The 21,619-nt window shown below is 36.6% G+C and overlaps 3 protein-coding genes across 4 annotated transcripts; 1 reads left to right on the forward strand and 2 right to left on the reverse strand.

Annotated features, from left to right (window-relative positions):
- Positions 1–1,847: 1,847 nt before the first annotated feature.
- On the forward strand, positions 1,848–4,110 carry LOC124641205. Its single transcript, XM_047179216.1, has 5 exons — positions 1,848–2,098; positions 2,210–2,571; positions 2,954–3,062; positions 3,220–3,632; positions 3,738–4,110. The coding sequence occupies exons 1-5, from the start codon at positions 1,966–1,968 to the stop codon at positions 4,104–4,106; spliced, it is 1,386 nt and encodes a 461-aa protein (XP_047035172.1). The 5' UTR covers positions 1,848–1,965; the 3' UTR covers positions 4,107–4,110.
- A 2,835-nt stretch (positions 4,111–6,945) lies between these two features.
- Positions 6,946–21,310, reverse strand: LOC124641206 (probable peroxisomal membrane protein PEX13). Its single transcript, XM_047179217.1, has 5 exons — positions 20,658–21,310; positions 18,903–19,039; positions 17,871–18,007; positions 8,713–8,878; positions 6,946–7,722 (listed from the first exon to the last, which is right to left on the reverse strand). The coding sequence occupies exons 1-5, from the start codon at positions 21,026–21,028 to the stop codon at positions 7,448–7,450; spliced, it is 1,086 nt and encodes a 361-aa protein (XP_047035173.1). The 5' UTR covers positions 21,029–21,310; the 3' UTR covers positions 6,946–7,447.
- Positions 10,938–15,515, reverse strand: LOC124641207 (protein ALP1-like). 2 transcript variants are annotated; one of them, XM_047179219.1, is made up of 2 exons: positions 15,123–15,515; positions 10,938–11,832 (listed from the first exon to the last, which is right to left on the reverse strand). In XM_047179219.1, the coding sequence occupies exons 1-2, from the start codon at positions 15,413–15,415 to the stop codon at positions 10,953–10,955; spliced, it is 1,173 nt and encodes a 390-aa protein (XP_047035175.1). In that variant the 5' UTR covers positions 15,416–15,515; the 3' UTR covers positions 10,938–10,952. The 2 variants fall into 2 exon arrangements, 1 of the variants encoding a protein (XP_047035175.1); XR_006985649.1 differs by lacking the exon at positions 15,123–15,515 and adding an exon at positions 12,270–12,936 and having other exon boundaries at positions 11,633–11,832.
- Positions 21,311–21,619: the final 309 nt, after the last annotated feature.

Consider the following 21,619-nt stretch of genomic DNA (forward strand, 5'->3'; position numbering starts at 1 on the left):
TAAATAACAATAAAAGAGTACAAGACATCTGAAATTTATGTTACGTCATTTCTAAGTACAAATTTTACATAAATGTGACGTCACAAACCCCCAATTCCAACTTTTAATGTAATCTTAGATATTTTTAAACGTTTTGTTAAAAATAATTACGTAGGTATCTTTTATTTTTTGGTCATACAAAAGACGGACTAATTAGAATCACTACATATTTATTAATTCTGTCATCACGCCTATTAAAAATGACGACATCCATAGTGAAGAGAGCTTATAAGAATAAATAATATAGTCTGTAATATAGTGCAAACTTAAGTCAAATGCATATAGGCAGGACCTATTTAATCGCTCATACATTTTATATATCAATGTACCAAAACTAATTCATAAAGTATAGTTATCGGCACGGATAATGAGCTCTCGGCGGAAGAGTGGGGATCGCTTTGCGAACTGTTCACTTAAGGCAATAAACCAATGAATCACTTCTGCGCAGGTGAAGGTCAGGGCTCAATATCCTTGCCGATGATTATATTTACATAGAATAAGTTTTAATTCGTCAATTGTTACAGACAACGCCAAAACTAATGGCGGTTCGGAGCATTTCAAACATGTTGATTGATCGACTAGTATAAACTTCGTATATCGGGTGTGTCGTTCACAATCACATTAAATTCTATCACATATACTTTATGATATTCTATGGCGAATTGTAAAAAAAATAACCTAATCCATTCAGTGGTTTAGCCACAGGAGTCATTTTTCGTTTTTATAATTTACAACATCATGTGTAAAGCAGAGATAAAGTTATAGTTCGGCCATTCAGAGAATGCGTTCCTGACACGTCGCGATTGAACTGACGACGTAACTTTGCAATGGCGTTGCAGTTACGATAAAAATATTTTTGCTGGTTGTTTACCGTTTTAACAATTGAGGAGCATTAAAACAACATTATTATATCAATAATCAATGAATGTTATAATTTTGTGCCAAACTGAGTGTCAAATAACTTGGTAAACAATATTTTTCTAAATCTATACTGCGCTATTACAAGGTTATGTCAGCGGTTTATATTTTGTAGTGCTGTGCAAAAAATAACAGGCAAGTATCGTAATCTGTTCTTATACAGTTATAATATAAAATAATACGTTTTGATTTTCTTTTTAAGAATTGGAAAATAATGGACTATAAGACTTAATTATAACGTTTATGAAATATAAAAATAAAACTATGACCAAACCGCATTTTTATACTTAGATTAAAAATGGTAACCCCAAATGGCGTTATGGGCCGCCATTTTGTGACGCTAAAACAGTCGTCCGTTGTCGTTTCGTGCGCATAGACCACGTTTTTCAAGTGTTTTCGATCTGTTTTTATTTGATTACCCGGCTTTTGTTAGACCGAGATATCAGGATTGATTCTGTTATTGATAATAATATAATTATACATGTAGGCGAAGATGATGATGAAGACACCACCTCCTCAAGCAAATCGGAGTCTGATTAATATTCTGTTCGCACATTCAATTCAATGTACTTGTAACAAAGAATAAATAAAACAATTTTATTATATGAATATTACCTTTTTTTGGTTTCCACTTAAATAACTAAAATATAAAACAAATGATTCCGCCAATTTAAAACGAAAATAATCTTAAAATAATGCGGCGGTTCATTTTGAAGGAACGGTAACGAACTCAGTGTTATGTTGTGCCCATCACTAGTCGTGACTAACTGATAGGTGTCAGGAACGCATTCTCTGAACGGCCGAAGATAGGAGTATCGAATGTTTTGATCAGTTGACAGCTGTCAGTTTTCAAGGGAGAATTACAGTTGTTTGTACAGTGCTACAAGGATCTTTTGGCACGTGGCCGATTTTGGAACTAACGCCGCCATCTTGCAAAGCGTCACTTTTGACAGATAGCTGAAGTTGGTGTTTGTTCGTGCTTTAATTTAGTAAAAACCTTTATAAATTATGCCAAAAGTGATAAGAAGTGGTGTTAGAGAGGTGGTTTTAAAAGTGAAGGACTATTTTATGCAAGAAAAGCAATCTTGTGCCCCGATTATTCCATTTGAAAGGGTAAATGAGCGTGTCGCAGCTGCAACAGGTTAGTGATACCATACACAGTGCCCGATATTACCACGAATACATAACCTAAAATTGTAAGTTTTTTAGATAGATTTTTCCTTCACATCATTTAAATAAAATACGATTTCAGGTATATCTTTACGGACTGTTGCAAGAATTGGAAATGAAGGAAGATTGGCTGAAGCATCATCGAGTAAAATAGTTATTCCCGGAAAAAATAGAAAAACAAGAAAGGATAAAATTTTAATGGACAATTTTGATATTGGTGTTCTTAGACGAAAGATCCATGAATTTTATACTTTCAAAAAAGAAATACCAACAGTGAATAAGTTGCTGCAAGTACTTAGAGAAGAGATTGGATTCACAGGCAGCCGAGAAATTCTCAGACAACATATAAAAATGATTGGTTTTCGATTCAGAAAAACTATAAGCAACAGAAAGGTCCTCATGGAACGTAATGATATAACTGCTTGGCGTGCTCGTTATCTGCAGGTATACATATACTTATAAGTTTGTAGTACATCGTGCAAATTGTCTTTGTGTGAATTTTCCTCCGTTGGTTATGACATTGCAGGCTGAATCACCAGATTGTCTGAAAATTAAGCGATTCCTTGGTTTGGAAGGCATGTTGAGCTGGTGGTCCCGGTTACTATTAGGTACTGCTGATGATTGTAATCGACATTTAAAGGAACCATGACAGTAGCTGAAAGGTGGTTCATGAAACAACATTAACACCAAGATACACTTGGTTGTATTACTAAGTGCCCACACAATATTGCTTATCTAAACCATCAGATACTATTCAAAATTAATGCAATCATTAATAAAACTGTTTAGCAATTTGCAAACTAACCATAAAATTATTTTATTTCAGACTTTAAAACATAATGACGATACAGAAAAACTACCTGTAGTCTACTTAGATGAGACCTATATTCACTCCGGTCATACAGCTGGGAAATGTTGGCAGAATGATGATGAAGGTATTGGCTACTTAATGATCTCCTAATATTATTGAGTAATATATTTTTTACAACTTTTTTTCAGAACTATTACTTATTGAATAATACATCTTTCTATAAGAGTGATTTTTGTTCTGAGTGTTCTGCTTTGTTTCATAGTTATTTTTTAAAATTTCAGATGGAGTATTAGAGCCCATCTCTAAAGGTCAAAGATTTATTATCGTTCATGCCGGAGGTAATCAAGGCTTTGTGGAGAATGCTTGCTTGGTGTTTAAGTCACAAACAAAGAGTGGTGACTACCACGACGACATGAACCATACAAATTTTAAAAAATGGGTTTTAGAAAAGTTGTCCCCCAATTTGAAGGAGCCCAGTCTAATTGTGATGGATAACGCACCATATCACAACACAAGCGTCAACAAACCCCCAAACACAAGCAGTAGGAAAGATAAAATCATCGAGTGGTTAAGAATAAACAACATTGAATATTCAGAAGAATATACAAGACCACAACTCTTAGAACTTGTAAATAGAAACAAACCCGAACCAGTGTATGCTGTGGATGCTATTTTAAAAGGACTGGGTCACAAGGTAACTATTACTTAATTCAGTTATACCTACCCTTTTTTCTCAAAATCTTAATACCAACATTACCAACCCAATGTGAAGATGAATAAGATTCTATTTTTTTTTCAGATATGTCGTTTGCCACCATATCATTGTGATCTAAATCCCATCGAAATGATCTGGGCATCCATGAAACGAAAAGTAGCCGAGATAAATATTGGGAGGCCACCAAACCAAATGCCTGACATGGTACAAAATGCATTCGATACCATTTCTGTCGAGGAATGGCGCAATCATTGTGGCCACGTTAAGAAACTGGAAGAAGAGTACCGAAAAAAAGATGGATATTTGGACGAACCATTTATCATAAGGTTATGCTCTGATAGCGAGGAAAGCACTGACGACGATGATTCTCAGGATGAAGATGATGAAGAATTTAATCGCATGCAACCTCTGGACGTAGTTCTTGCAGAACATAATTATAGTAAACGAATTTAATATATGATATTTTTTTTATTTATTTCATTGACATAGGTACCTTTAATTTTATTTTCATGTAATAATAGCCTTGGCCTATATCACACGAACATCTCATAAGTAAAAAAGTCACAGAATGGAAATCAAACAATTCCCTATTATTGGGGAGATTTTATTTGCTGGTAACCCTAATTGTACACTAACGCCCTCCTGTCAATGTCATCCAAGTGCCAAAAGATCCTTGTAGCACTATAATGACTGACTTTTATATGGTGTTCTAATTTTCGCACATTTTTATTCTATTTACTTTGTTTGAAAAATTCATTTTTTTATTTTTATTTTGTTTTTCTTTTTTCTTTGTGTTAATGGACATATATTAACCAGTATATTATCGCATTTCATTTAATGTGATTATGAACGACACACCCGATATATTATAAATACAAGTTCATTTTTCAATCAAAATCCTGATCTCTTATAAATAGTGATGAGGAAATAAATTAACAAAATCACATACCACAAGAATTCGTTGACACAACAAAAAATTGTACCTACACCATAATTCTAAGTTTAAATTTTGAGACAAATACCTAAAGGAAACAAAATAATGCGAAGAAGTATATCAACAATATATGTGAGTATAAACCTACTTAAATTAGGTACGTAAGGTGCTCCTTAGATGGTCAATATTATTGCGCAATATTCCATCATCTACCGAGCCTTTTTCCCAACTATGTTGGGGTCGGCTTCCAATCTAACCGCATTCAGCTGAGTACCAGTGCTATACAAGGAGCGACTGCATATCTGACCTCCTCAACCCAGTAACCCGGGCAACCCAATACCGCTTGGTTAGACTGGTGTCAGACTTACTGGCTTCTGATTATTGCTCAATATTACGAAAGAAATATTGCACAAAGCTATTGTAGGTCTAAGGACCGCCTAAGGGCGGGTTGCACTATGCAACTATAGCGATTATTTGGTTATCGTTATAGTTAAATATTGCACCCCTAATGTTATAAAATATGCAACATTTTTCAAACAATTTCTTTAGCAGTAACAAAAAAAAAATATGTAAAAAATCATAAGCAATACATAGATAGGTATTGTGGAACTTTAGATAATACAGTAATTCTACCACAGAACCACTACACAAGTTATGTGGGCAAATAAATTCCAATTTAACAACTATGAGTTTTGATCAGTTTCGTAAAAAAACAACAGAAATATAACTCAATCAGAATGAAGCTAAGATTAAAAGCTGAATTTTGTCAACTCCATCTTTTTAAGTTTATTCCATTTTCAAAACGTTCTGGAATGCTTTGAAATTTTGTGTCTGTTCAACATCACAATTTGAGCCCAATATTTTACTAACTGCAGATTACAATGACCTATCCATTCGTTGTTTTTGATTAAAGATTAAAATTAGATATAAAACAACAGATGGTTCGGTTATTGTAAATCTTTTTTTTTTTTTAGATTGATATAATCACCTTTTTTACCATTCTCTATTCCTCTAGTGCGCTCTAAAATGTGTGTTCAAAATGTTGCAACCACATACTGGTTACCTACTCTATTATTATGCCTTTTCATATCAAGGTTTTTCACTTTACTTTCATAAGTATTATTTTAACCCCGACCTGTAAATTGCTTTCGTAAAAATGACTTAACTTCTGTTAGTTGTAAGAAGTTCTAAGAAATTACTATAAGCGACTTACGTAGGGGTCTTACGTTTTACGTCGTAAGTATAACTTACACTGTAAAGGCGGCCATATGCCCAAATTCATTAACAATATAAACGTCTGTTTTCTCAAAAAAGCAGTTGACTACAAAAAAACTGAACGTGAAAATTCATTGTAAACAGATGTTTGTTAAAAAAATCTGACGTTTATATTGAGAACTTGGGTTCTTTCACGACCATAAACCTTCAGTCAAAACAATTGAAGGCCATTCGGCATGAATTTTACAGTCTTATTACAATAATTACATAACCGTTTCAAACACGAACCTTTTGAAGAACACGACGCCATCTCCAAAATATTTGTTCGACGTTTGGTCGAATATTTGATACTAAAGCTTACAACGATATAGATATTTTATTTTACGAAAGCGTGTTAGTCATACTTGTGTGTGTGTAAATGTACATGCAAATTGTTTTTGTATGACTCGGCGACTTGACCAATACTCGGCGCTCCCGAGCTTACGCATACAAAGCAGTGCCGGAATTATATTTTTAGGCATCGTTCAGACCAAACGTATTGTCGGCCGCTGACTGTGAGCGCGCGTTACGCAGTTTATTGCTTTTCCATATATATTGAAATTGTCGTTCACACCGAACCGACTATACGCTATTACGTCGTCTGTTGTCGCTGACTCTCAGTGGCCGATTATTTTACTACGCGACTATGCACGGCGGACGCGGATTGGCTACGCGGACGCAGTTGCCGAATAGCGCCGCTCCGCCGCGCCCGCACCGTCGCGCGCCTCGGCCGCAATACACTCGAGAAACAAACTTCAATGAGGACAGACGTGACACGTGACACCTCGCGACGTTCGACACCGAAAAGTTTATTGCAGAAGTACATTCTAGAGAATGTATTTGGAATGCGAATTCAGAAGAATTTAGAGATAGAAACTTACGAAGATGCGCTTGGGAAGACATAGCATCTGTTATGTATGAAGATTGGGGGGTTCAAATACTGAGCTCTTTTATGTGTAGAATAGTCAGCCGCTCAGCGTACGCATCTAGTGTGAACCTACACGAGCCTATTCTTTTGTTCACACATGTAGCGCATCGTACGCTATAGCTTATTGTCGGCTTGGTGAGTACGGGTACTGCAGATTGAGTCGACGTTCACACTGGGGCAGACAGTGAGTATACTCACAGTCAGCGGCGGACAATACGTTTGGTGTGAACAATCCCTTAATGAATGTTTGGCGTAGAGCTAGGTACAATTGTGGACCCTGTAGGGCACAGCAAAATAAAATAAAACTTACAACTAAAATAATAATTATTTCCGCCGCCCCATGTACAAATCTTACAATTAATAATTTTCCATTTGTAGTAAATTCGGCCAAGGGGACCTTTTTTATTTAAAGTACATAAAAAAACCATGATAAAACCAGTGTTTGAATTTTATATTCTGAAATCTGTCGCCTATTCATAAATCCAGGACTGTTACAAAGACTATGTGCATGTGTAGGTACTTACAAACACAAGTACCTACAAATCACCCGCTTTCGCGAAACAAAACATCTAAACCACCAATTGGTATCACAAAGATCTCTTTCAATCTTCATTTTACCGAGTCTTTTCACAAACAACATAATGTTAAACAATTCTAACCCAATATTCCCTTTTGCACCTATATCTCCTTAACTTCTACTTCCTTAGGTTTCACCTCTTTATCCTTCTCTGTAGGGGCGATAAGTCTGACATAGTTAGTAGGTACCAGGCCCGCGGTCTTCCCGTCTATGGAAGCCATGAGCCACCCTGTGTTCCAGAGCTGTGGTTGTAAGTGCTGGGGGGCTACCACGAAAGTCTGTTTCTCTTGAATAGAGAGTTCTTGGGGAGAAGTGGCTTGGAAGGTGAATGTCGCGATCGCTTTGAAAGGTGCCTTCCATGTGGTTGGGTCGTGTACTGTGAAAGGAAATAAATATATAGTAACTTTTTTTAGGTATAGAACTCGTCTAAGCTGAAATAAAGCTTTTGTGCATAAATAAGGTAGGTAGTAGCTAGTAGGTTCATTTCAGTGTAGAATAGCCTTTCTAAGTTAAGGTAAAAATGTTGCCAGACTTTTATGAATTGTTTGTCGAGGCAGGTTTAAAAAATGAAATTGGTATTATTTCAAAAATATGATCATTCAGTCATTTATAAGTGCAAATGTAGGTACAAACAATGTGCTTTGATTTATTTACGGTAACAGATTATTCAATACATCAAAGTACCTATAACATGTATCTACATGTTACAGGGAAAGTCGTCAACTTAATCAACAAGATAGTATCTCATTGACATTATTATCGAGCACATAATCTTTCGGTTGTTAGACCAACGTAGTGTAGGTAAAACACGTGTGATTAAACGTGAGTTTACCTACATGATATGATATTTGAAACAATAATACTATAAAATGTAGGTTCTTCTTAATATTTCGATGCTACGCTTCGTTTCATGATCAATTATTACAATACCCAAAACAAATTGGTTCTTTATCAGAACCTAATATGAACCATTCAGACCGAAAGAATGTGCAACTTTGTGCTGGGGCTGTGGCATAAAGGAATAAAGTGCTGTGAGATTGGTCGAAAGAGTTACAGCGGCTGGTACACAAAGTGTTCCAGAAGGAACGAAGGTGGGTTTTAAGCTTTCTTATCTGTATCAGAAGGGGTATATTTCCATCACTTTACTGATTCCTAACATGAACAATTCAGATCCAAAGAACGTACAATCTTCTGCGGGAACTGTGAGATGTTCGAAAGTTACTCGGGCCTGATACACAAAGGACTACAGAAGGATCATGGTGGGTTGTAGACAGCAAAAGTCTGACACTCCGCTTCCACTACACCTTCAGCAGGACATTTTCAATTGAAGATTTCCAACCTAAAAAACTTAACCTAAGCTACTTACAATTTTCATAAATCGACTTGTTAAGCCCGCTGATCATCTTAAACACGAGGTAGGGCGCGGCGGCCACTATTCCCAGGAACATGATGACCGGCCAGCCCGAGGTGCGGGGCCCAGGTGCGCCGGGTGTAGGCACGTCCTGGGTCGCTGCTACTGCTTCTGCCCACGCCTGGAATGTGGAGATTACGAGGAGATTTGAGCAGAAATGTGTGTAAGTTTGGAGTAATGTTATGTAAGTTTGGAGAAATGTATGTGTGATGTCTGAAATCTGGACAGTTTGTGGAGAAAAATAAGGCAAGTCTTATTTTGGAAGTAGGTAAGAAATGTTGGATGTTTGCTATTATTTCAAGTAAACACCGAACGGATTTTTAAACTTAGCATTTTGGCAGTGATGTAGCTTAAACATTAGTTAGAGTATTCTGATCAGTAGTAGACACAGTAATTTTTATTCAGGTTCGAAGAGTAGTTTCTTGGCAAAACCGTGTATGAAAGCTAGTAGTCATAAACAAATAAAGCTTCATGGTCGCTGCACACAGCGGGCGGGGCGCGACGGGACGGGACGGCGACGCGACGCTGAGCAGTTGTAATGTACTAGATATTACGGACGACGTCACACAGAGCCGTCCCGCTCGGCGCGACGGTAACTGTCGCGCCACGCCGCCGTCGCGCCGAGCGTGAATACAAGTCAGAAGCGGCGGGGACTGGCGCGGCGGGACGCGAGCGCAGCGCCCTCTGGACGCGTTTTGGTTTACGTATGTAGTTGTTCGCGATACTCAGAACGTTAAACCTTTTTTCCGGCACAAACATTAAAACCTTTCAAGTGGGAACCTTGTTGTGTCAGTGTTTTGTTTTTTTTTATTAATTTTTCTCTGTCTGTCAAATAAGCTTGCGGAATAGGGTAAAACCGGGATAGATGCCGCAGCAGGATAGATGCCCCATTTTCTGAAAAATTACATTGCAAAATCGCAACACAGTGATAATAGTCTAAAAATAGAACGCGTTGCCTCCTGCTCTGAGTGCCCCACAGACCATCCCGCGGGATTGACGTGTTTCGCTCGTGCGTGCGATTATCTCCGACACGACGAGTGCTTCAAAGTTTCAAACGTAAACCAAGTATTTACTGATACGTATCTTTTTTCGGTCGTATAAGGTCGTCTGTCCACCAACAAGGTGTAAAAAGGTGGTTATAAAGGTTGCCGGAAGACGCTGGATGCAGGTCGCCTCCAACAGGTATCTGTGGAGATCTAAAGGGGGAGGCCTATGTTCAGCAGTGGACGTCCTATGGCTGAGATGATGATGATGATCTTTTTTACATAGTAATTAATTATCTTCTATTTTTTTATATGTATATATTGGTTGATTAACTTTATATCTACTTATCAATAATGGGCCTTTTGTATTTAGTTAAGTCAAAAAATAAAAGGGCATCTATCCATAGCAAAAAGGATAGTCACCCCAATTTTTCGCGGTATAGGTGCCCGCCCTTAGGGGCATCTATCCCCATAACCTATACGTATTATGATAGCATATGCTTAAAATTATTATTTAATGTAATGTAACCTTGCTTATCTGCTTGTGCATATTAAAATTTTGTTTTATTTTGTTTCATAAACAAATGATTAAGGATACCATTATAACAATTACCTAAATAGTACAAATAAAAGACATAACAAAACTATCTACTTTACTTATTTCAATCTAAAGGGCGCCTATCCAACATCACAGGCATCTATCCTCCCCAGCATTTTCAAAGTGAGGCATCTATCCATATAGGTAGGCATTTATCCTCAAAAAAATGGGTTTGCAAAAACTCAATTGCAGAATCTGTTATTGTTAAATCAACAAAAACAAGTCGTATTTTTGGTAAAAAGATCAAACTTTTAATATTTATGGAAATTCTTCATGGATCACGTACAGTTTGAAAATTAGAGAGCCTTTTCAAAAAGTGGGGCAACTATCCCGGTTTTACCCTACAACACTTATATCATTTTCACGAAGCATTTTTATTAAATTTAATACACAGTCCTATTCAGTAGTAGTCACACTGCCGGGGGGGGCGTGAGCACACGGTACGGTATCATTTTACAAAAATGAATGTCGAAAAATTAGTCGAATGTGTTCGTGCTCACGTATGTTTGTATGATTTGGGCCATAGGCAGTATAAAAACACTGTTCTTAAAAATGAACTTTGGGAATCTATAGGAAGAGAGATGAATCAAAGCGGTAAGTGACAGTTTTTATATTTATTCTATTACATTTATTCTATTATTATTAAAATAGGTGACAAACTTTTCCCTCACATCGAAAGCTGCGTTTGGAGATCTTTGATTTGTGGGTCTTACTGGAGTGAATGCCCTTGGATCACTCTGTATTTCCTTTAGATCAATAAAAAATGTTTCTCCTTTCACTCTGATGAAATTATGTAAGCAACAGGCGGCTTTTACGATATGTATTGCGGTTTCAACATTGGTTTCTATGGGTCTATTGAAAATTCTGAACTTCTGTGCCAAAATTCCAAAACTGTTCTCAACGACTCGTCTAGCTCGACAAAGTCTATAGTTAAAAGTTTTTTTTCTGTTGTCATGTACAACGGCTGCTCTAGGAAAAGGTCGCATAAGATATTCTTTCAAAGCAAACCCCTCATCTCCTATCAAAACATGTGGTGTGGGATCTTCACCTCCTGGAAGAGGTTTTGGCGGTAGTAGTAATTTTCCGTTTAAGTACGCTTGATAGAAATTTGAGTTTTCGAATATTCCGCTATCACTCAGTCGACCATAGCTACCAATATCCACAATGATAAATTTATAAAATGGATCTACGATTGCTAACAAAACGATAGAGAAGTAATTTTTGTAGCAGTAGTAATGTGTTCCACTATTTGGAGGACATTTAACAGCAATGTGCTTCCCATCTATACTGCCCACGCAGTTGGGAAAATTCCATAATTCTCTGTATCCAAATTCTGATTGCCTCCATGTTTCCTCTGAAGGTGCTGGCATATACGTTGGTTGCAATAAAATCCATATTTCTACGCAGACATTCTTCACAATATTGCTGACTGTACTATGTCCAACCCGAAAAGAAAATGCAATTGTTTGATAAGAATCACCGGTTGTTAAGTACCTTAAACAAAGAAATAAGGTTATTTATGAGGAATAATTTGTTATGTAATAATACAATGCAATACAAATATATTCATTAAATAAAATAGTACAATTCTTTATTTTGAATTATTTATTTTAAAGTTTGATTTTATTATATTCTTGTAAATTTTATCATTACCGCAGGTGAAGCAGTAAAACACAAATGGAAGACGATCAGAGACGGCTATACTAAATATAAAAAACAGCTCAAAGGAACAACTGGTTCTAGTCGTAGAAACGTATATTACACATGGGCATCACAACTGGCATTCTTGGACCATTTCAATGCGCCTCGAGAATCCCATTCAAACGTTCCTGCTGAAATAGCACCAACATCACCATCTTCGCCTCAAAGTCAACCACCTGGTCATAATGCTGGATACGATAGTATAACTTTCCAATCACCGGTCCCCTCACCTCCATCGCAGATTTCCCAGCCCAGCCAGCAAGCTACCTCATCAACATCGCAAGCCACCGCGTCATCATCACAGGCACCCCCGCCACCATCAAGCATTTCATCTGGAAAAGCTAAACGATCAAGAGGACATCCAGGAAGTGATGATGATGTAGGGAGAGTGATACAATTTCTAAATTCTAATAAAAATAAGAAGGAACTCGACGTAACTGACAATTTATTCCTTAGCTATGCCGATACATTCAAGAAATTTCCGCCCAGAGAACAAGCCATTGTTAAACTGGAAATGGCCAAATTGTTTTCAAATATCGAACTCCGACTGCTCGATTCTACATCATATGATCCACTCCACACGAGTATATCAATAGCATCACCAGCTTACTCTAATACAAGTTCTGTTAACAACACAAACCAGGAATCGCCAGCTCCTCAACCAATTAATTTATCTGGAGACAATAATGCCAATGTGGGAGAAGAAAATTTTATATTCGAATTTTTATGAGTGAGTGATGTTGATTTGATAAGGAGATATTGAAAAGTTAGTCATCATTTGGAATTTAATAAGTCAAATTCATTATTAGAATTTATCAAAGTATGGATATTATATCAAAAATTAGCTTAGGTACATTGCCACTATATGCTCTCTGTGATTAAAAGCTGTGAGTAATTTAGTAGGTATAGTATAATATAAATACATCATTATTTAAAAAAAATAGCTTTTTGTTATTGATTATTTATAATGAACAGTATAAATAATCAATAACAAAAAGCTATTTTTTTTAAATAATGATGTATTTATATTATACTATACAATTAAATTATATAAAAGTATTATTAAATTATATAAAAGTTAATTAAACTTAGAAATTGAAAAGACTGTGATTTGGAGACTGTTGTTAATTAAAATTCATATTTTATGTTAAAAGTCATAAAGAAATAAATAATGAAGACTGGTGTTAAGTAGTAAGTGATTTAGTTATATACTTTATATACTAGTCAAAACAAAATAAGGGCCACCATGTTTTTTTAGTATTCTTATTAAGTTATTAAGTTTAGGGGTGGGAAAATTATTGAATTTAATTAATTGATTAATTTTTAATGTAATTAACTTAAAATTAATGTTTGGAATAAGAAACAAACGTCATGTTAATTTTTTTAATAAAATAATCATTTTTTCTTAAAATTATGCATGACAAAAAAGGGTTTTCTTAAAAAAGTAAGTTTTTTTTTAGTTTTTTTTTTTACTTTTATCAATACCGTGTATGGCCTCCCCTCTTCTGAACACATTCTTGAAGTCTGGATGGCATACTCTCAACCAGGTGTCGCACCGTTTCTTCTGGAATTTGTTCCCAGCTGGTTTTGAGCACATTAATGAGTTGTGCTTCGTTGTGCACAGGCTGATTTGTGTTCCGAACGCTTCTTTTCAACAAGTCCCACATGTGCTCAATTGGGTTAAGCTCCGGACTGTTGGCGGGCCACGGTAACACCTGTATACCAGCTTCGTCTAGAGCTTCCCTGGTGGCTCTAGCTGTATGAGCGCGGGCATTATCGTGCATTAATTTGAATTCCGCACCAATTCTTTGTGCGAATGGCACCACATAGGGTCTTATGACCTGCACAATGTATCGCTGAGCCGTTACTGTGCCTTCATTGAGAATTACAAGCTCTGTTCTACCAGAAAGTGAAATTCCCCCCCACACCATTACATTAGGGCCCCCAAATCTGTCACTTTCATGGATGCAAGCATCTGAAAATCGCTCACCTTCTCGTCTCCAAACCCTAATACGACGATTATCACTGAAAAATTTCACTTTGGACTCGTCTGTGAATAATACCGTGCTCCAATCACTCATGTCCCATTGCTGGTACTGCCTTGCGAATGATAATCGGTTTGCACGATGCGCACTTGTCAATGGAATGCGTACTACGCGCCTCCTAGAGAATTGTTGATCTTCATGCAACCGATTTCTGATCGTTTGGTCACTAACGCGGGTACCCGTCGCCTGCCGCAAGCGGTTTTGTAAGGAGCGAGCGGTAACGAATCGCTCTCTGCGGGCAGTCAGGCGTATATAACGATCTTCCTGTGATGTGGTTGCTCGAATCCTGCCTGATCCTCGTCTCCTGGTGACACTCCCAGTCTCTTGAAATCGATTCCAAGCATTCTGGATCGCACGTCGTGAAAAACCTAGCTGCAGAGCTACAGAACGCTGAGAATGGCCCTCCTGAATCAATGTGATGGCTCTAGTTGTGGTCTGCAGGTCCATATGTCTTCGAATCCTCGGCATTGTTCTCTCAAAATGTTAATTCACGCTTAAACTTAACAAAGTTTGTCTAATCACGAAGCAATCCAAAGTTGAACTGACTCAAAAGTTAAAAAATAAAGTCTTAAAATAGGGTAAATTCAAGTGGTTAAACAAAACTAACACATTCTACCCACTTAAAAAAAAGATGCAAGTGGTATTGTCGCATTAGTGTTTGTTAACACTTTAGTGAACACCACAAAAAAGAATTAGCCACTTAGGATCGCTTTAAAATTATAAAATTGAGTGAGACTTCAAAATAATCAAGTGGCCCTTATTTTGTTTTGACTAGTATATAAGCTGTTTGTGATCTGAAGTAGGTATATAGATTTGCAATATTTAGTTTTCTGGTTAAAAAAATAATTCTATAAATTATAATTTTCAAAATATGAATCAATAATGAAAATTGAAAAATTTAGTTAGGTTACTTTCATTAAGCTATAATTGTGATTATAAAAAATGTTGATAATTTTTATTACCCTGGATATATTTAAATTGGTTTTATGCTCAAAAATGTTAACAAGTGTTGATAATATAAATAAAAAGGTTACCTACCTCAAACAAATGGCCAGCCTTTCTCTTGAACTGATTGATCTCCTCCAATTTGTGTCTAGTTTACTAATCTTATCACATAAAATACTATGCAATTCTTCAAAACACTCTTGCGTCATTTTGAAGTAGGCGTAAAACTTATCTTCGTGGGATAAAATTTCGCGGCATAGTCTGTGATACTCCCCATAATTACGACGGTTTTGATTTATTTCATGCACCCATTTCCGTTTCCGTTGTTTTTTCTTAGCTAGCGCAAATAAAAGCAAGAGCGTTTCCACGTCTGAATCGCTCAACATCTTTTTGATAAATGAATAGCGTCGCGATACGGTCGGCGTGAGCGCGGCGGGACGGGACGTGATCGCGCCCGCAGTGTGACCGATGCCGCCGCGCCAGCGCCGCGTCGCCGTCCCGTCCCGTCCCGTCCCGTCCCGCCGCGCCCGCTGTGTGCAGAGACCTTCAATCAAAAATCTCATAACTGAAGAAGGTTACGAATCTATTATGTTTTTGAAAAAGCCGCCGAGAGAACACGTCCAATACTTTATCAAATCTTTCATATTTATCAATGAAAACATGACGTACGATTAGAAAATGATCATAAAAACTAACGGTAGGTACAAATGTTATCATTGTTTTATTCGCGTGACTGAAGTAAGATATGCCTGAAATGATAAAGTCCTATCTGTTGTCAATCTTCACACTATTGTGTTCAGCATTTGTTTCAGGGAGATCTTTCATGTTCAAAAGTATGCTGAAAGGATTTTAATGAAACTTGTGTTAGACTAATATTATCCTGTGACTTATTTATTGTTCTGTATGTTATATTCTCTTTTCATACATTAAGGAACTATACTATATTTACCGTAGTATACTAAATCATTTAGTTTTATACGGACAACACTACCTCTACTGTGAGGACAACCCTTGGAAGATTTTGACAGATAGAGCGCGCGCTTCCTTCGTGGACTGATAAACTATGTTTTCTTACGATTGATATTAAATTGTGTTTTAAAAAGTGAATACAAGGAGTAATTGTGATACGAATTGACGTTTTATTTCTGATGAAGGCTAGGAGATCATACCCTAGCTTATACTTGGTAGTACTATCTAAACTAAATTAATGAAGAGGAAATATTTGTTTGTAAGTATAACGCTCCGGAAGTAATGAACCGATTAGAAAAAATATTTCACTGTTCGAAAGCTACACTCTTCCCGAGTGTCATAGGCTAACCGTCAATTGCACAAAACTCCATTAAAGTTAAAGCTTCTTTAAATCTATTGCTGTCTCTTTCTTTGTCAACAAGATTAAAAGTGTCAGCAATAGATTTAATGAAGCTTCAACTTTAATGGAGCTTTGTGCAACTAATGGCAAGTATATTTTATCCGGGTACGGGCAGTAGTTTCCACGGGATGCTAGTGAAACCGCGGGAAAATCACTAGTAGTTTATACATTACAATATCATTGCTACTTTTTATCCAGGTTAGGGAAGTGACTCTCTGGAGACGCGGGGAACAGCCATTAGCCAGTATAAAATAAATTATGTTTTATTTTGTATCACTTTTCAAGTAATAAACAGTTCAAAAGGTTAACTTTGTTATTCATCCGATTAAATTCTATAAACATTGTGTTTATGTGTAGTCTAAATTAATTATCATCATACATCTGGTATAGGTATTTTTTTACATTATCAGTATTTATTTATGCCTATCAGTAATTTTGTCAAGAGGTTATGAGAATACATTTATGACTTGAGCACATTGGATTTGTACTAAAATATTATTAAATGAAAAGTCTCGGCCGAAAGGACATCGAACTTGCCACTCAAGATTGAAAGGAGCGGGAAAGTCTTTTGAGAACCCTATTTCCTAGATGTGGAATAAGGTATAGGATAAATATATTATAAACACATTATAATACATAAGTCGCAGCCTACAAATACGCTCATCACACAAATGTTGACTGCACCGGGAATCGAACCCGGGCCTATCAAGTTCGGCAGTCCATAGTGACCGTTGCGCCGTCATGGATGTCATTATCACGGAATTCTTTTTACACATGCTCAGATTTAAAAACTAAACAAGTAGTGCGGAGATACAAGAATATATCAGATAACTATTATACTAAACAAGATAACGAGAAATGAGATAAAGTAAGATATGGACTGTTACTATATTTCCTGATAAATTCATTCCAATGTAGGTTTTTGACTTTCAAATTAACTGAGGAACAAAAACAATGATTTACAAAGAGATTTGCATATAATATGCATTTATTGACTTCAGAGTTCAATGACTTTTAATCAGTCTGTCTAACCTTTTTACCCGTAAATGACGAGTGGAGGTGTCATAACGGAAAATGTCCTAAGAAAGTAGCGCACCAAAATGCGATTGTTCTTTGGAAAGAACGTTAGTTCACTCGTAACTGATCGTGTTGGTTACGCCCACCGTATTTATTTGACCTAGAAGAAGATGCCTGAACAACATGGCAGGTTTTCTCATGTTTCCTTACTTCCATGTTTTTAGTCAACAAACTTCACTGTTACAGCCTTTTTATCGTCCCACTGCTGGGCTGCGGCCTCCTCTCACACGGAGAAGGATTGAGCATTAATCACCACGCTTGCTCAATGCGGGTTGGTGATTTCAGACTTTATAGTCCAGGTTTCCTCAAGATGTTTTCCTTCACCTTTTTTTTTTTTTTTTTTTTGTCAGCCATTGGTGTCTAAGATTACTTAGAAACAACAAACTTCAACTTACCTTAAATTCATTTTCAGTCCGAATACCAATGATAACCATCAGCTTCCTGATAATCCAGTTCAAGGTCCTTATCACGGCAAATGTGGACCAGAACTGGGCAAAGAGAGATCTCAATCGACCAAAGTTTTCTGCTACACCTGAAATGGATTATTCTTATTTTAGTTATGCAACGCATAGTATTAAACATATTCACAATACATAGAAAAAATTTGTCAGATAAGCAGTTGTTCTATGTAGAACACTGATTCTCAGCTGCATCTGGTTAGACTGGCCTAATCAACATACATGTACACAGTAGGATAAAGGCTAGGCAGATTCTACATATTTATAGAATCTTAAGCAAACACAAAGTCAAACGCATTATTTACAACAAAAACGATTCAAACAAAAAAAAATGAATTAATAAATAGTAGTGAACATAGTCTAAAGTCCATAGGTTAAACTCCACAAATATTGGAACTTGTTGCTATCATAACATTTAAACAAGTTTTAATTAGCAGCTTTTTTATTTATGAATAAATATAAAACCTGTTCTTTATGTAATAAATATTTATTGTTAAATTTCTGTTCACTCTCATCCAGTGTTCCTACCTTGCTCCCGATTCCATCCATCTTTTCTTTGCCCATTCATTTCCCTCTCCATTCATACTGAACATATCACTACATAGTATAAACAAAGTCGCTTTTTCTGTCCCTATGGCCCTTTGTACTCTTAAATCTTCAAAACTACGCAACCGATTTTCATGCGTTTTTTTTAATAGATAGAGTGATTAAGGAGGAATGTTTATATGTAAATAGTGGGGAAATACTGTTATCCCGTGCGGAGCCGGAGCGGGTCGCTAGTTAATGTATAATTTGTACCATAAAGGCTGCAAAACTACTGAATCAATTTGAAAAAGTCTTTCACTGTTGGGAAGCTACATTATCCCTGCGTTACATAGGCTATATTTCGTCCAAGTACAGGCAGTAGATCCTATGGGACGCTTGTGAAAGGAAAATGGTTATTAAACATAATTTTTTTGATACACATACCTAATATAGCTCGAAATGAGCTGGTTAAAGCGAAGTATGTACTTTCCAGCATCATGGCAACACCGCCAAAAGCATGCACTACCCCCTGTATAGTCTCAAATGCTGGCCGTGAACTCTCTTCAGCTAATTGGATGAACCTGGAAGAATACTACTTGAAAATAATTTTTAACACTAGAAGGGCCAGGCTTCATGCTATACCTACTAAGACCGCGCATCGTCAACGTGACAGCATACATATATATTTTTTAAATATAGCTTAACAATAGCAAATTAGGGAAAGTCATAAAATATGAAAAGAAACAAAGACATAGTTTGTGAAATATTTAACAATGAAATTGCTTTGCCGCGAATTTGACTGCCTTAGTCATTCTAGTGTTAAAAGAGGGACTTAAAAGACTGATATAATAATATGAGTAATGTAAGGAAATATGGCAATCCATATAAATCTTGCTATAACAAATCTAGAAGACATAAGTTTAACTTATCAAACACTAGTTCAAGTTACAGTTACCACTAAGAAGTATTATAAATGTAAAAGTTTATATGGGACTCATTCACACAAAAGCTACTGAATGGATGAAAACTCAACAGTTTATAACAATCACAAACATACTTCATTTATATCGGCATAGTTATATCAGAACTTGGGTGAAAGTACGTGGAGAAACTGTTATAGAATAGAATAGAAAGTTTATTTATTCAAGTAACATGACCAATAATGTTAGTAAAAGACTTAATTTTATGTTAGTAAAAAAAGAAAACAAAAATATACATCAATTATTTATGTGCCATCCCGTGAGAAATGGCAGCGATTTACATAAGAGCAATACAGCCTATCAGCTTTCATGTTTAGGACACTGTTGGAGCTGACCCGCACCCTACTCACCAGGGATGCACATTGCTTTCGCATCGTTGCATAGAAGCAATCCACATGAGCGTCAGCAAACATCCCTGATGCGCTACAGAAGCGGGGCAGTCCCAGCAGCATCCTAAACACATTATTATACTGAACGCGGAGAGCGCTGTAGGACTTCCACGTACACCTGGCCCACAGGCTGCAGGTGTAAAATGTCATGCAGTAGGCCCGAAAGAGAGTAACTTTTTTACTGCTGGCGAGCACCGTGCAAACCTGCGGACCAGCATGTTCGCTATAATCGACAACGCTCTCCGCTCTCGTTCTACATCAGCATCATCTTTGAGATCGGGGGTCAAGATATGTCCTAAATATTTAAAATTATGGGTTTATTTATATTGCCAGTGCATGGTGCCAGTTTTATATAAATTAATTTGAATTTGCTACTTGACCTAGCGTTATTTTGCTCATAAATCTAGTGACTTCTATGTAAATCATTGCAAAATTTGTTACCCAACAGTCACATAACAACTTATGCATATTAAATGAAACTTCTAAATATATGTGACACAGTCACAGTTAATGTGTTTGAAGGACATTGTAATCCGTTTGAATTAACAATAGCCATAGCGAAAGCAACATTAAAATTCCATCAAAATATTGATTATAGAATCTACAATAATTCTCTGAGTAGGGTTCTTTTATCATAATTAGAAGTTATAATAGGAAGCACTGAGAATCTTATATATAAAAATGAATTGCTGTTTGTTAGTCTGACTAAAACTCGACAATGACTGGATTGATTTAATTTATTTTGGTTTTAAAATGTTTGTAAAGGTGCAGGGAAGGTTTAAACAATACGAAGTTCGCGGGGTCAGCTAGTTAATAATAAAAACATTTACCTGCTCTCAATCTCTCCTCCATATCTATTGTATCCTCCGTACATTCCGCCCATACCTCCCATGCTTCCCATACCATATCCACCGTATCCTCCGTACCCTCCCATCCCATAGGATCCCATCCCGTAAGACCCCATCCCCATCCCCATCCCGCTATACGATCCCATGCCATACCCTCCCATACCGCCATAGCTAGGCACCATGCCCTGTTGGAGGTTCATGTCAGGCCTAGGCGGCAGAGGAGGGGGCACATTGCCTTGCATAGAAGATGTCGAAGCAATACTATTCACGAAGTTATTCTCGTGCCCTGTAAACGGCACATTAGCCATCGACGGCCCCGTTAAACCACTATAATTCATATGTGGTTCACTCATTGTGTATCTAGATTTTTGTATTTACACACTTAGTAGTTTGATCACTACACACGCACAACAAATCTTATACGAAGTTATGTACGCAGGTTCACTGATAAGCGATGCGCGCCATCTGAACACTGTTTTCGTCTTCAGTCAATTATCGGAATATTGATCTTTTCGAAGATTACGCAGCAAACAAATGGCAGAATTATATCGTTGACATATTATCGCTGTTGATTCGCAAACGCAATCTTTGAGAATTTCGTCACTGGAAATTGACAACAGCTGCACTGACACTGACACATTGACATGCCAGTGCAGCTGGAAATCAGGGAAGCCGTATGAAAAAATCGTCGAATATTTAAACAATATATTGTTGAGTAACTTTCTTATTATGTGGTAAAATCACTTTCTCCAATCGGAGAAAATTATGGAATAGTATTAATTGGTGCTGTGTTATGACATATGTCTAGAGGAGAAGCCTAATACTTTTATGTCCTTTTTTTATATGGCAATCAAAGCGAATACCATGAACAAGACCTAAGTTTTTCAGATGAAAATAAATAATATAAATAAAATAAAAATCTTAAATATTTTAAGATATAATTA

Source organism: Helicoverpa zea, chromosome 22 (genome assembly GCF_022581195.2).
Source record: "Helicoverpa zea isolate HzStark_Cry1AcR chromosome 22, ilHelZeax1.1, whole genome shotgun sequence".
In the NCBI taxonomy this organism is placed as follows: domain Eukaryota; kingdom Metazoa; phylum Arthropoda; class Insecta; order Lepidoptera; family Noctuidae; genus Helicoverpa; species Helicoverpa zea.

Excerpts from the sequence above, each read along its gene's own strand:
- LOC124641207 (XM_047179219.1), bottom strand. The coding sequence starts at position 15,415 with ATGTTGAGCGATTCAGACGTGGAAACGCTCTTGCTTTTATTTGCGCTA. Across the intron at positions 11,833-15,122 it reads AGGCTGGCCATTTGTTTGAG|GTACTTAACAACCGGTGATT; the intron begins GTAGGTAACCTT and ends TCTTTGTTTAAG.
- LOC124641205 (XM_047179216.1), top strand. The coding sequence starts at position 1,966 with ATGCCAAAAGTGATAAGAAGTGGTGTTAGAGAGGTGGTTTTAAAAGTG. Across the intron at positions 2,099-2,209 it reads GCGTGTCGCAGCTGCAACAG|GTATATCTTTACGGACTGTT; the intron begins GTTAGTGATACC and ends ATACGATTTCAG. Across the intron at positions 3,063-3,219 it reads TTGGCAGAATGATGATGAAG|ATGGAGTATTAGAGCCCATC; the intron begins GTATTGGCTACT and ends TTAAAATTTCAG.
- LOC124641206 (XM_047179217.1), bottom strand. The coding sequence starts at position 21,028 with ATGAGTGAACCACATATGAATTATAGTGGTTTAACGGGGCCGTCGATG. Across the intron at positions 18,008-18,902 it reads CTCATTTCGAGCTATATTAG|GTGTAGCAGAAAACTTTGGT; the intron begins GTATGTGTATCA and ends AATCCATTTCAG. Across the intron at positions 7,723-8,712 it reads CAAGTCGATTTATGAAAATT|TACACGACCCAACCACATGG; the intron begins GTAAGTAGCTTA and ends TTCCTTTCACAG.